General features: G+C 39.5%; 1 protein-coding gene across 1 annotated transcript in view; it reads left to right on the plus strand.

Annotated features, from left to right (window-relative positions):
• Positions 1-15,321, plus strand: part of ACTR3 (actin related protein 3) — a 58,938-nt gene that overhangs the window by 24,728 nt on the left and 18,889 nt on the right. Inside the window, exons 2-5 of the mRNA XM_067549555.1 lie at positions 735-790; positions 10,842-10,966; positions 11,733-11,843; positions 13,757-13,852. Of these exons, the coding sequence (XP_067405656.1) occupies positions 735-790; positions 10,842-10,966; positions 11,733-11,843; positions 13,757-13,852 (388 nt within the window). The remainder of the gene's footprint in view (positions 1-734; positions 791-10,841; positions 10,967-11,732; positions 11,844-13,756; positions 13,853-15,321) is intronic.

Here is a 15,321-nt window from a genome sequence, read left to right on the forward strand (position 1 = left end):
ACACAGATTGAATCTGGAATGCGTGGACCCATAGTTTTCCCCATCTGTTACATAATCACCATTGACTCTTCCTCAAAAATAGGTCAGCAAGAGTGAATCCGGTAGCCAAGGGAGGGTGCAGAGTCTTTTTCTATAGCTAGGACCCCTCGATGCCTGCTTTCTTATTCCATAAAAAAGATTCTTGTGGAACTGGTGAATGTTGGGCAGAGAAGAGCAAACTTAAAGTGATTTGCTGTGAAACACTGACTCCACTCCTCAACATCTATAAATGTAATTTGACACTCCAGCATGTTTTGTTGGTTACATCTCACCAGAATAGGAAGTGGGTAATACTTAGCAGATCTGCACCAAAAAACGGAGAAATTAAATTTAAGAAATTGTAGTTTCTCTTTTGATGTTCATAGGACAGTAGGGTTTAATGTTACACATTCCTTTCATGCACACTTCTATGCCTTTGTAGATATTTCTATTTTCATGAGGACACTTCTTTCAAATATACTAATATGATTAGGGTTGTGCTTTAAACAATAAAATGATATTTTAGAAAAACATTGTCAGTTTAGGCTTAATGTAAGTGATTCAACTACATTGGAAGTCTGAGTTTGTCCCTTTATGATTACACTTAAGAAATGTATGTAACCACTATTTCTGTAGCATTAATTATCACATAGTATCTTAGACTCAGTATTGGTAGGAATATTAGTATCATAACCTGTTTGCCTTTTGTTTTGCAGGTATACAAAACTGGGATATGCTGGTAATACAGAACCACAGTTCATCATTCCTTCATGTAAGCATTTGTTTACACATGCACTAAAGTTAATGGTCTATTTATTTTTAAAATTAGAAAGGTAGCCAGGAATGTATGGTAGAATCACCATGCACAGGGGTAAGAAGTGGAATGTAAGCATTTGTCCTTCGTAAGTAAGTAATTGTCCTGATCATGTACTATCAGTTTATGCAGAATGTAAGCTTTTAAAAAAAAAAAATCTAGCCTTTGAGGTTGAAAGGGAGCAGGCTCTAAGTTATAGTGGCACAGGTATGTTTCACCTTTTCTAGTAGGCTTAGTTCTCAGTAATAAGAGATCATGTAAATGTTTCAAGTTGTGACTATATATAACTGGAGAAAACACTGTCATTTAAAACTTTTGGGTTTGTTTTCATGTCTTCAATTCTTTGACCTGATGTATTTTTCCCAGACATTTTCAGTGTTTCTAGTGACAGTTTCTCAAATTAAGTTTTCTGGATGGTACTTGTAGAAACTGACTTTTTAACTGTTTCATGTAAATCTTGCATCTTTATTCCATGCTCTTTGTAAAGGGTTCCTGCTCCTTGGTGCCAAAATGCAGTAGAATTCAATTAATTTCCTTTTGGCAATCCTTCTTTTAACCTTCTGGATGATTTGGCACTGTCATTGGTCAGCTGAGCCAAACCAATCAAGTATCAATTTTTGGTAGAAAAAACCAATCGGTACAAATGAATTTCACTAACTGAGTACCAAATGGGAACAAAATAAGAAGCAGTCATGCTTAAAAATTATGGTTGCAAAGTAAATCTTGTGGATAGTTTGGGCTATCTTGCTTTTCTGGCAACAAAATATTTGTATGGGAAGCTAAGGTTATGTCTACACTTCAGACCTCTAAGATCTCCCATGCTCTAAGATCTCCCATGTAGCTACTCTATGCAGATAGGAGAGAGCTCTCCCATTGGCATAATTAAATCACCCCCAATGAGTGGTGATAGTTGTGTTGGCCTACATAGCACTGTCCACACTCGGCGCTTCTGTCAGTAAAACTTATGTCAGTCAGAGGTGTGTTTTCTGACATCGGACAAAAGTTTTACCTACCAAAAGTGCTAGTGTAGGCACAGCCTAAGGTTGATGCATTTAATATTTCTTATTGTTTCCCCTGTTTTTATTCCAGTACTATAGAATACTTTCTTTTCTATGTGGGTTTTTAATTCAGAACTATCCATCTTTTATTTTTTCTGGATCTTTTTTGCCTTTTTTTATATATATCTCCAGTGTACTTTCCTCAATTATGCTTTTTCTCTTAAACCTGCACTGTTTATGTTGCCTTGTCCGCATTATGTATTTCACCAAAAATTGGTAATTGATAACCAGTTAATTCACGTAGAATTTTAAATATGTTGTGGAACTCAGTACTTCTCAACGGGACATTGAAAACAGTATTCAGGAGCTCATGTTGAATTTACAGAATTTGTTATTGAACAAATGCCTTTAACTGAATAATCAATCTGCTTGTCATTCTTTTTGCATTATAATATTAAAGCTGGATTTTTTTTCATTTCAAATATGGATATAAAAGTCTGCTTACATAGATTAGAATCATAGAGTTGGAAGGGACCTCAGGAGGTCATCTAATCCAACCCCCTGCTCAAAGCAGGACTAATCTCAGCTAAGTAATCCCAGCGAGGGTTTTGTCAAGCTGCAGTTGAAAAAACCTCTAAAGATGGAGATTCCACCACCTTTCTAGGTAACCCATTCCAGTGTTTCACCACCCTCCTAGTGAAAAACTTTTTCCTAAAAGTATATTAGAATATTTAAAACTGGTATTTGTATACTCCTGAATGTTCAGATTTCTTTTTTCTATTTATTCCTACCACATCTCTTTTTCCTTGCTAGTAATTCTAACATGATCATAATGGTCTGCATGAGACATTTAATATTGGAATGGGAATAACCTGAGAGATAAGCAGGGAAATTATGTAGCAGACAAGCCTTTAAGAAACAAAAGAGGATAGTGGCACATGTATATGTTAATCTTTGAGGAAATAAATGAATTTAAATACCCATGTGTAAATTCACTCATTTGTGCATAAAACACAGCCAAAGAAACTGCCATCATCTGTAATATACTGTGGAAATTGCTACAGTCCAAATGGTGCTGCTAATGAAAAGATCATAGTCTGCAACACTACCATTTGATTAAATTAAATTTTTCTTCATCTGTCCTCTAGGCCAAATTAGATGATAATTACACTAATTTGCATGAATTTAAACTAATCCACCACCCAAAATGGGGTAAAATAGCATTGGTAATTCACATTAGATAAATTGAAATTGTGGAACAGCAGTACTTATATATAAAATCATACTGAAATAAGTGAGGTTCTTTTAAAAACTTATATATTTTTAGTTTCTTTCTCTCCACCTTTGCTATTTTAAATTTTTTTCTTTAGACTTTAAACACTGGTTATTGCACTCTATTGATTCTTGGGGGAAAAAATGCTTGCTATAATCTAGGGTTGCCAGGAGTCCGGTTTTCAATCAAAGTCCGGTCAAAAAGGGGAGTGGACAACCAAAAGTGTGGTTACTGCAATCAGCTTCCGTTCTGCCACTGGGAGGTCAGGAAGAGCATCTGCTGCTAGAGCTGGAGAAGCACACAGGAAGTGCCTGGTTCCAGCAGAGAGAGCTACCGGCAGCTGGCGCCCAGGATCCTAAAACGCAGGGTGTTTGAGTAGCGGAGCCAGTGGCTGAGCTCCACCGCTGGACTCCCATCTCAGTCTCTTTGTGCCAAGCCGCTTGAGTAGTGCCCTCCGTCCTGTTCCAGTCAACCCCCTCACTCCCAGAGTGCAGCTCTCCCCTTGTGCTGCCCCAGTCACCCCTCTACCCCTAGAGCCCTGTTCAGCTGGCAGGAAAGGGAGGGGAGGAGAGCAGTGAGTGGTGGGGGAAGGGTTAGGGGGGGAAGAGGTGGAGCAGGGGATGGGGATGGGGGAGGTTCCAGATCTCAGTGTCCGGTTTACACAAATTAGAAAGTTGCCACCTTATATATAACTGGTTTGAACAGCATTATTTCCCTCTTGATCAGTTATTGGTTTCTCTTTCCTGATTTCCCACTCTAAAAGAATATTTTTCTTTCCCACTGTTTTTATAGCTCTCCCTGCTTAATTCTGAATATGCCTCTGTTCTGCTCAAAGAAGTCTGCTAGAAAAATAAAATAAATGAGGAATATTAGGCCAATTACATTGGCCAGGAAGACTGTTTTCCCCCCTTGGAGTTCACTGTTTTTTCTTTCTTTGCTGTGTCTCAGCTACTTGTTAATGCCCAGCAATCCATTCCTCTTTCTTGTCTTTGATTTTTACTGTGTGATGTATGTTCAAAATCTCAACTAATTAATATCCCTTCAGAGCAAACACTCCTGTTTTCTTGTGTCCATATCAAAATATTTGTGTTAATAAAATGTTAGACTCATTGTCCTCTTTTTCCAGTTGTTACATCTAAAACAAATGGGCCTATCAGTATTGAGCATGAAAGTCAGTCTGATACAAACACCTCTTATTCTAAAAGCTTTTCATTGTTGTGCTGAACAAACCAAAACCAACCACTCTCTGATATTGCTGGAGCAATTCCTGTCTACAAACACCATGGTAACCTAGGTCTTTCACTACCCGGATTTAATTTCCAGTTTGTATTGTCACAATGTGCTGCTTTTCTAAGTTGCATCCTTTTTATTTTCAGATATAGCCCAAAAGGTAGGCTAGTTACAAATTCAACAATAAATATGGAGTCATCCTATTTTAGGTTACAGCAGTGATAAATTACTTTAATTGGAGAGGTTCTGGAGGTTTATGATAAGTGGTGGTTGCGACCCATCTGTGTGAGGGTAACCCACCTGAAAATTCTAAGGTCAGGGCAGTCTGCAAAAGGAAAGCAGATTCTCTTAAACTGGTGGCTAACACTGCAGTTAGATTTCCCAATCAGTTACAAACAGTGCTTCTGATTCTCCACACTGGTTATCAAAAAGCTCAAACAAAAAATTACACACCCCTCTTTACTGCATTTCAGTCTCTGGTTCCCAGTCAGCAAGTAGGTCCAGTAAAAAGGTAAGTTAGTTTAAACTCTGTTCCCTTTACCAAAATGTTCTCCTGACCCCTAAGGTTCAGCCACATTGCCAGATCATTATGTTTGGATCTTTAGTAATTAAACTAAAGGTTTGTTTATTTCCTTTTGTAATAAACAATAAGAGGAATGTTAAATGGTCAAAGCATTCAAATACATAGAAATGACAGTAAAGTCCTTATATATCAGATTCTCAGTAGAATTGTGGAGTTTGCAGGCTCTTACAGTCCCTCTGGTGTACATCCAGTACCTGGATGAGTCTCAGTCCTTCGTTTCACAGCTTCACGTGTAGATGAGTAGATCCAGAGGTAGGAAACAGGAAGCTTGAGAGTGCAAAAAACCCTTAACAGATAAAGAAGAGGGGAAGTTTCTTCCGAACTTCCATTCTTGTGTTATGACAGAGGGTAAATAAGAATACTTTAATTTATCTTTTCAGTAGTATTCATTATTTTGTAATCTCCCTCATGTCCCCTCTTATTCGTCTCTCTAAAAGCTAAAGGAATCTTAATATTCCTATCTGTCTCTTTGTGGAAATCTCTCTACCTTCCCCCCCCTCCGAATTGCTTTTTTGAATCCCTTATATATTTGTTATGTCTTTATGATGAGGTGTCCAGAACGCTAAACTTAGAGTTCAGTCCATTTATATGATAGCATAGTATTCAGAATATTATCTTCTCTCCCATTCTTTATACATCTTATATCTTGTCTGCTTTTTTGAATGTGAGTGCATGTTGAGCAGATGTTTCCTTTTTCATTCTGCTTTTCTGGCTGCTGAGCGGTGGTTAATTGAATGTCGAGGTAAAGTAGTCCATTGCCAGCTGAGGCAAGCCCTCAAAAGGTGGGACGAATAGCCAGCTTATTGATTCTGCTAAAACATTAACTACTTCTTTGAGTAGTGTCTCTATGGGTGCTCCATGGCAGGTGCGCACCTCTGGAGTCCTTGACTGGAGATTTTCAGTTATTAGTGTCTGATCTGTGCATTCACCCTATGCCGCCTCATGTCAGACTCCAAGGCTACATAGGGGTATGCGGGGTGAACCACTTCAGTTACTTCTCAACTGCCTCAGCCTGAGACTGAGCCCTGGTATGTCCGCCTTCGGCATGCCTCAGCTTTCTATATTTCTAATATTTTTATAGTATTAAGCTTATGTATAATATTTTCCACCATCAGCATTGGCAGCCATGGCCTCAGCTACCACTTCGGTACCGCAGTTCAGCTATACTAAGGACTTCTTGATAACAGATGAACCAGAGTCTGCTCCTCATGGGTACTGCGCGTCTCTTGATACCAAGATCTAATCTCTGGACTACCATCCTCCAGTACCACAGGACTTTCCACTGCGTGCTCCTCATTTGGATGAGGTGGAGGGAGGATGAAGGCAACTTCATTTGGTCTTCTTTACCTCTGTCCAGACTTCTCCAACATATCCCTTCAGAAAGCCATTCTCTGAAGATCGTAGGAGGATTGGGTTTGTTATCAAGGGTGGAATCAACTCTGCAAGCTGCTACTTCCTTATACTCTGCACTCTGGCTGCCTATCGACAGCAACTTACCAGACCACTGGTACCATCTCATAGGGAGGTCAGATGTATACAGCCCTCTCCTTCCCAGCCAGCTCCCCGACGAGGAAACTTTTGAGAAGCAGGAGGCTAGGGCAGATAAGGAGGCCACTTCTCAAATTCGTATTTCATCTTTGTCTCTGGATGAGGTGGTTATGCTTCTGCCACCATCCTTGGCTGATGATTTTCAGTAATTTCAAGGTCTTCTAAAGAGTGGCTGACACTCTTGAGATTCCTCTCAGAAAGGTCAAGGATTCACAACATAAACTCCCCCCTTCCTCCTCAATTTTCTTGTAGTGGATGTGGTAAATGAGGAGGGTAGGTAGCATTTTGCTAAGTTTACTATATGTGCTGACTAGAAAAAGCTGAATATTTTTGGGCGAAAGACCTATTCTTAGCATCCCTTCAATTCAGGATCATGATTATCAGGCAGTCAGAGCCAAATGTAATTGGTAAAATTATAACAGGTTCACCGCTTTTGTTTACCATCTCCCACAAGAACATAGGAATCAGTTCCAGTCTCAGAAGGGCAGTTGGTGGCCAGAACCCTTCTTCAAACATCTTAGATGTTGCAGACCCTGCTGCCAGGTGCATCTCTACAGTGGTGGTTATGTACAGGGGATACTGGCCATCTCTTGGGGTTTCCAAGAGAAGTACAGAACTCCATGGAGGACCTCCCCTTCAACAGTCACAAACTATTCTCGTAAACCATAGATGAGTCCTTGCACACTTTAAAGAATTCTAGAACATATACACTTACAAATGAGAAAAGTTTTAGTAGGTCATAGACTGCCCAGAGATTGTGTCCTGCTCAGTTTTCTGGGTCCCATAGATCCATCAAACCCCCAAAAAGAGTAATAAATTTCACAGAATGAGGGCTTTTCAGCTGCCTTCCGTGACCACCTAGCCATCTTCAAAGCAACAGTTATGATGGATTGGTCAAGGGTTCAAATCCTCCTGCACCCCTGCATTTACAGCTGCACCCACTACCCCATACTTTGGAAACTGCTTTGCCAACTTGCTACATGCCTGGAGGCAGATTACTACAGATTAAGTGGGTCATAAAGGTCATAACAGTGAGCTACTACACTACACATTTTACGTCACAACCTCCCTTCCCTCACCTTCCTCATGCCTCTTCAGGGATCCCTCTCATGAGCTCCTTTTCAGACAATACGTGAACTCCTTTGATTAGGAGCATTAGAGTTGGTTCCTCCTTCTTGCAAGAGTAAGGTATTTTGCTCAAAGTATTTTCTTGTGCCAAAGAGGGATGGAGGGTGGAGACTGATCTTAGATCTACGGCTTCTAAAGCTTCAGAAGTTCAGGATGTCAGCCATAATTCTTGTACTAGAGGAAAGGGATTGGTTTACAGCCCTCGACCTACAAGACTCCTATTTCCATATATTAATACCCCCATACCTACGCTTCACTATAGGCTATGACCATTTCCAATACCAAGTGCTTCCCTTTAGCCTTTCCTTGGCTCCAAGGTGCTGGCAGTAGTGGTTGCTTGCCTTTCGAATGAAGCAATCCTAGTCTTCCCATACATCAACTACTAATGCCAGACCTGTTTTGTAGGAGGGATTTTCCACCCAGACAGCCCTTGCTCTGTTCCAGGATTGGATCTACAGACAAACATAAATAAATCCACATTAATCCCTGTATAGAGAATACAGTTAACGGGCATATTTGGACTCCCTGACATCCAGAGCCTCCTTTCCCTTAGGCAGATTCGTAACCTTGTCTGGTCTGGTACAGGCGATACAGGGAAGCCCTCAAACCACAGTAAGAAAATGCCTTCAACTCTTCTGATGCATGGAAGATTGCATCACCAATCACACAAATCTATGTCTCCGCTGCTTGCAGGGTTGGCTCAGAATGACCTATTCTCCATTCAGACACACCTTGGTCAGATTGGGTGATGATTTCTCTGCAGGTGTGGAGCTTCTTAGACTGGAGAAAGGATCAACTCAATGTCTGTGTAGGCATTCCTGTCTGTCCCCAGCCCCATTACTGACTTTAACAACAGATGCATCATTGGTGGGGTGGGGAGCCCACCCCCAGATCCTCACAACTCATCTGTTGGAGCTCAGCATTGCCAGAAACACTTGCCTTCATTTCCTGCCCCTGACCAGGGGCAAATCAATCAGGGTCATGACGGACCATGTATCCTGCATGTTCTATATCCACAAGCAGAGAGAAGCACAAGTTCCATCTCCATGTGCACTGAAACCATGAAACTGTGGAATTCGTGCGTAGCTCATCCAATCCAAATTTCAGCGATCTATTTCAGAACACCACAGCCAAAGTCTGCAGCGGACACTTCTCACAGGATTGTGAATGGCTGTTAAACACCCAGATTCTCCACAGTATAATCCTGAGAGGGGGACTGCCAAAGATGGATCTCTTTGCCACCTCCAGGAACAGGAAGTGTGTTCTTTTCTGCTCAAGGGGGCCTGGGCCACAACTGCTTGGGAGATCTTTCCTCTGTCTTGGAAGAAGAATCAGTTCTATATGTTTCCTCCAGTATTGCTGATATGAAGGATGACTAACAAGATCAGACAAGTCAGAGCCAGAGTTATCTTTATAGTGCTGATCTGGCAGAGGGAAGCTTGGTACCCTTACCCGCTTCACCTTTGTGTCCAACCGTTGTTCAAGCTCATGACCATCTCTCCTCTCCTGTTGCAGGGTGTGGCTCATGTGCTTCATCCCAATCTAATGGTCCTCCACCTCAGGCTGTGGCTCATTGATGGTTCATGGCATTAGAATATTCCTGCTCTGTAGAAGCACAACAGATCTTACTAAATAGTAGAAATAAATCAACCTGTACTACTTACCTGCAGAAATAGAAGAGATTCTTCCATTGGTGTAGTTGTTGCTCCCTCCTGCCCGATTTGGTGTCATTTTCAGTCAATCTGGATTATCTGTTGGATCTAAAGCAATTGGAGTTATCAGTTAGTTCAGGTAAGGACCATTTGGCCACAGTATCAGCTTTGATTCTTCAGTAGAAGGATTCTCCATATTTGCTCATCGAGTATTGTCTAAATATGTTAAGGGTTGGGGGAATCTCTAGCTGCAGATTTGAGAGCTATCCTGGTCTGCTGGTACTCAGTTATCTTATGAGACGTTCATTCAAACAATGGCAACCTGTTCTCTGTTGCACTCTGTTCTCTGTTGCACTGTGAAGATGGACTTTTTAGTAGTCATTGCATCAGCCGATAGGGTTGGGGAGATTGGAGCCTTGATGGCAGATGACCTCCCTTACAGTGTTCTTTAAGGACAGATGTCTCTACATCCACACCCTAAATTCTTACACAAGGTTCTATTGGAGTTTCACTTTAATAATCCATTCACCTACCAGTGTTTTTCCTGAAGCCACATAGTTCTCTACACGAATCCTGCTTACATATCTTGGACGTTAGAAGGATCTTGGCTTCCTACTTTTATAGGGCTAAGCTATTTAGGAAGTCACTTAGGCTTCTCATTGTCTTCGCAGATAGGTCTTTGATCTGTTTAATGGATTACTGGATGTATTATCATTAGTTATGAGGCTGCAGGCATTCACTCCTTCCCCCAGAGGTGATAGCACATTCAACTAGATCGCAGGCAACATCATGACTGAAGAATGTACCAGTGTCTGAAATATGTAGGACTACTACACAGGCTTCAGGATATATTTTCGAAACATTATGCCAGATCCATGCTGTCAGGTCCAGTGCGACTCTTGGTTCAGCAATACTATCTTCCGTTTTGGACTCTATTCCGAAGCTCCCTCCTCCATCTGTTCAAAAGTCACCTCAAGTGAAGCATCCACAGAGACGCTACTCAAAGAAGTAGTTAACTAATCCTGCACAGTAATTGTAGTTCTTTAAGATGTGTCCCCCTATAGGTGCTCCACTATCCACCCTCCTTCTCCTCTGCTATGGACTGTTCCTTAAAGGGTGTACAGGTAGAGAAGGAACTGAGAGCGGCTCGCTCACACATCTCTATAGCCTTGCTGTCTGGCATGAGGAGGCATAGGGTGCATGCATGGGCTGAATGGACGCTAACTGAAAATCGTTGATCAAGGGTTCAAGAGGTGTATGCGCACCTGAAGTAGAGGAGCCATAGGGACAGGCATCTCAAAGAACTGCAGTTACTGCACAAGATAAGTAATGTGTTCTTCTGCATTGTATGCTAAGCATTGCAGCATGTTCAAATTTTGTTTTCATGACTCTATTGTATTATTCAATCCTAATAGTGTTTGATTATGGGTGTACTTAAAAATCTCATTTGAAAGTGTTCTGTGTAGACTCATTGCACTTGCACTGAAGCTAGGAATGGTAAATTATTTCAATTCTTAAATCAGAATGTAAACTTTGAAGTATGACAGAAGTTTCAGGATAGATGACTTACAATGTCGTATATCTTTTTTTATTTCAGGTATTGCAATCAAGGAATCAGCGAAAGTTGTTGATCAAGCACAAAGGAGGGTTATGAAAGGTGTGGATGATTTAGACTTCTTTATTGGGGACGAAGCAATAGAAAAACCAACTTATGCAACAAAGGTATTAAAGAATAGTTCTTTTCTATAAATGTAATATATTTTTAAAATCTACTGTACAATAAGTGGTTTCTGAGGCTACGGCTACACTGACAGCAGCAAAGTCGCCTCTGTCAGATCGATTGCTCTGGATTGACTGAGCAGTCAGTGAAGACCCTCTCAGTCGATCCAGAAATCGACGTACTAAAACCACCTTTACAAGTGGCATAGCCCTGCGTCGATGGGAACGCGGTTCTTGTCGGCGCAGTGCAGTGAAAACGACACGCAGAAGAGGAGCAGAGAAGTCGATGGGAGTTACGCAGGTTTTTTGCGTAGCTTGCATAACTCCCATCGACTGCCGCCGAATCCAGGAGGTAAGTATAGACAGGGTCTGACTGATGCTTAACTGTACAGAACTATTTATTTTCCCATTCTTAACATGTTCTTTTAAAAGCAAATTGTATTCAAGTGTGATTTAATGTTCAGCCGGTTCTGGTAACTGTCAAGAAGTTTTGTCTTCCTTTGGGGAAAAGTACATTAATTTATTTTCTTTTTGAAGTAATGCTGGAGAGTGAAGCACAGTTGTTTACTCTTTTCCAGCATAGATGAGAGCTTATAAAGACTTCAGAATTTCAAATTAGTAATCGTACTGGGGTAGGAAGAAGTTGTAACACAATGTTCTTACTGTGTAGTTTGTCTCCACTTTTAGTGACTTTTTTCCTGCAGTTACAAACAATCAAGACTTTTTATTTTAACTTTCCAAATATATACTGATGCCTCTGTTTTAACAGTGGCCTATCCGCCATGGTATAGTTGAAGACTGGGACTTGATGGAGAGGTTTATGGAGCAAGTTATCTTTAAATATCTAAGAGCAGAACCGGAAGATCATTACTTTCTTTTGGTGAGTACAAATTACCTCCTGTTTATGAAAGGACAGTGGGATATGTAAGAATTTTGTGTTGATTACACAAAGAACCATTTATGCAAATAAACCTCTAAGCTCAGCTACCTATGTAGGAAGTTAAAGATCATGTGCTTTGGCTAAAGCCAAGCTGGTCGGGCTGCTTCTCTATAAATTGCTTCTATATTCTTATCAGTTTTAAAAGCAAAGGAGTGTCTGAACTACAAACTCCCATTCTTCCTTTATTTCTGTTGCCTCAAACTTTCTCTGCAACAGCTCTCCGTTGAAGTAATGTCATGGAAACTACATTTTAGGTAAGTATTTCTCCAGTGATGCAGTAGCAGTCTGTGCACTGTGTGTTAATAGCAGTTGTATTAAAACAAAACACTGTATAATTTGGATGCAGTTCCTAGAAAGTGTCATTTCAGTTGCCTCACTTTTTACAGAGCCTGTGGAAACATGGAGTGTAAATCTATTGAGTAGGATTTGATTTGGAGCTTTGGGAAGTTCCAGGCTTTTTATGGTTGGATTTGGTGCAAGGTTTGAGCCTTCTTAATTCCTCACAATTATTGCTTAAAGCTTTTTCTTGGATTTTCAGAACTGAATTTGCTACACAATTTAAGTACAATTAACTTGTCATGATGCCAACAACTTCAGTATTTATTTACATTTTTTTTAAAAAAAGTACACATATAGAAATTAAAAATATAGGACTGGAAAGAACTATCTGGATCATTAAGTTCAGTCCTCTGCTATCGCAGGCCCCTCTATCATATAATCCCGTTCAAGAATTTATCAAGCTTCATTTTAAAACTAGCTAAATGATTGTCCCCACTACTCCTTTTGGGAGGCAGTTCCAGAATCTCATTCCTCTGATGGTTAGAAACATTCTTCTAACTTCCAGCCTAAATTTATTCATGACCAGTTTATCACTTTTCTTGAAAATTTCCCCTACTTATATATTAAAAAAAAATTAAAAAATAAAAGCAAAGGCAGAAAATGACTTTAGTATCACAACCATAGTTTGTTCCATGAATATAGGACTTGAATCTGCACGTACTAACCAACTACATTGGAAGGCTCATTGAAATTAATGGAACTTTAACGAGGGTTGCTGGTTGAGGTCCATATTCCTCCTCTGCTAGAACTGTAGCATATCCCTACACCAAAGCAACTAGTAGCAACAAGTATTAGATGTTTATTTCTTCAAATATTCTTCACCCATATAACATTCAGAATGCATACTTTCAAAGAACGAAAAGAACTATAGTTTGTGTTAAGTCCAGGTTTATTATAGTAGCACATTATATGTATTCTGTCCCATTCTCTCTTTAGTATAATTCATTCAGAGGGTAACATATAGATCCTCTTCCTGATATTGCCTTTGAAAAGAAAATAGAACATAACTTTCAAGTTTAGTTAGATGAATGACTGAGGGGAAAAAAATTGTTTTTGGTAACTGGGGATATTAAAATACTCGGAATATACAACTGTCCTTTTTTTTGGATGATAGTGCTGTATTCTGTCAGTGGATACAATGCTACAGAGAAATAACTGCCCAAGATAAGAGGGAACCAAATATATCTTGGTCAATTGTAGCTAGAATTTCACATCACTTTGTGTTCCTGCATTGTCACATGAAGTGTGGTGTCTTTATGGTGCAGTTTGCATTAGTCTACTTACCATCATGGGAATTGACAGGTTTACTAAATTAAACAGTTTAGCAAAAGCTGTTTAACAATTAAACAAAAGCTGATTGCTTTTTAAAGCACAGTGTGAATTCCTGCTATTTGTACACTTTTTGGTAAATTATTAAGCTTACAACCTGGAACCTTTTCTTAGTGTGTTTTAAAATCTGAATAAATGCAAGTATTTGATTTGAATTGATTTTAAAAATCACTTCTGTCTCACAGACTGAACCTCCACTAAATACTCCAGAAAATAGGGAATATACTGCTGAGATAATGTTTGAATCTTTCAACGTTCCGGGGCTGTACATTGCTGTTCAGGTGAGAATGCAACTGTTAAATGGAGGGGGTGGGCGACAAAGGATGATTTTGCTAAACTTTAATTAAAATAATATTTAAACCCAGTGAGAAAATTGTACATAATTCTAATGTTTTGAAAATGTTTTGGAGATTGGTCTTTGGGTCAGAGGTTTTCACAGGGTGACTGGCTCTCAAATCCAGTCTAGTGGTCAAAAATACTTAATGTCTTTTGGCTGGTAGCTGGAGTATGTAAAATTAACAATTGGTTTTGACTCAGTTCATGGAGGACAGGTGTTATGTGACAAAACACCCCATAATAAATGGTGCTAGGCTGAGAACAGAATAACCATGAATAGGAAGTTTTCTTTCACCTCCAGAAGTAGCCCTTTGGATGGAGTACATTTTTTTTGTAGAACTTGCACTGCTGCATTTCTGTGCTGTAGCTGTTCTGTGACTAGAAAGCATCAGGGGCTGGAACTATCAGTGTTCCTTTTTTTTTTTTTTTTTTTTGCAAGCTGTTTCATATAGATATTCCATCACTCCATTGTAGAGTTACTTTCAAATCCTTAAGTCTATTAACATGCACAAATTAGTGAATTACAAATCTCTCTCTGAATAACCTTCTAGGTAATTTAAGCTTCAGTGAAAAATTTTATTTTAAGAAAGCGCTTATCTGTTTCCTTAGGAATTTTTGTTTTAGGTGCACGTTATGCTTCACATTATGCTTGTTTGTGTTCCTTCTCCTAAATAGCACTTAACCAGATTCCCTTCAGAAATCAGTTTCAATTTTGTGATTGATTTTTTTATTATTGGACAAATTCTTTCTTCTACCTTGGTGTAGAATAAAATATTCAAATAACAAATAAATAGGTACTAATTTGCCATTGGAGAATATGGTCCTGGCTTAGATATAGTGTCCCCCAGATTTCCTTCAAATTTTCTATCCGTTGTTCATCCACAGTTGTTCATCCACCCATCACCTTCCTCCAAAATATAAAATATTTTTCCTTTCCACTTTCCATTCACACTTCCTGGGACGAGATGTTTTGTCTTAGTACTATGTCAGACAGCAATCTTGATATTCAAACATGCATTTGCCATTCACTTGAATAATTGTGTAGACTTCTCCAAGTCGCTCCTAGCATCATATAGTTATTTTCTACCAATAGTGTCCTGTTCTCCAACTTGAACATTAAAAAAAAACAAAAAAACTTCACTGTGTGAGGAATACAGAGGATGATGTATTTTGTTTCTGCTTAGGATTTACATGTACAACTGGTAGCTTCATTGAAATCAATGGCCAGCTTACACCAACTGAAGATTTAGCCCAGTGGTTTTCAACCTATGATCCACGGATCCTTGGGAGTTTACAGACTATGCCAAAGATTTCCAAAGGGGTCCGGTCCTTACCTCCTTTTGAATTTTTTTAGGGGTCTGCAAATGAAAAAAGGTTGAAAACCACTGATTTAGCTCTTAGTTTATAAATGTAT

The sequence above is a fragment of the Emydura macquarii genome, unplaced genomic scaffold, assembly GCF_026122565.2.
Source record: "Emydura macquarii macquarii isolate MOO-44397 ecotype Brisbane River unplaced genomic scaffold, CSIRO-AGI_Emac_v2 contig_1253, whole genome shotgun sequence".
NCBI classification, from domain to species: domain Eukaryota; kingdom Metazoa; phylum Chordata; order Testudines; family Chelidae; genus Emydura; species Emydura macquarii.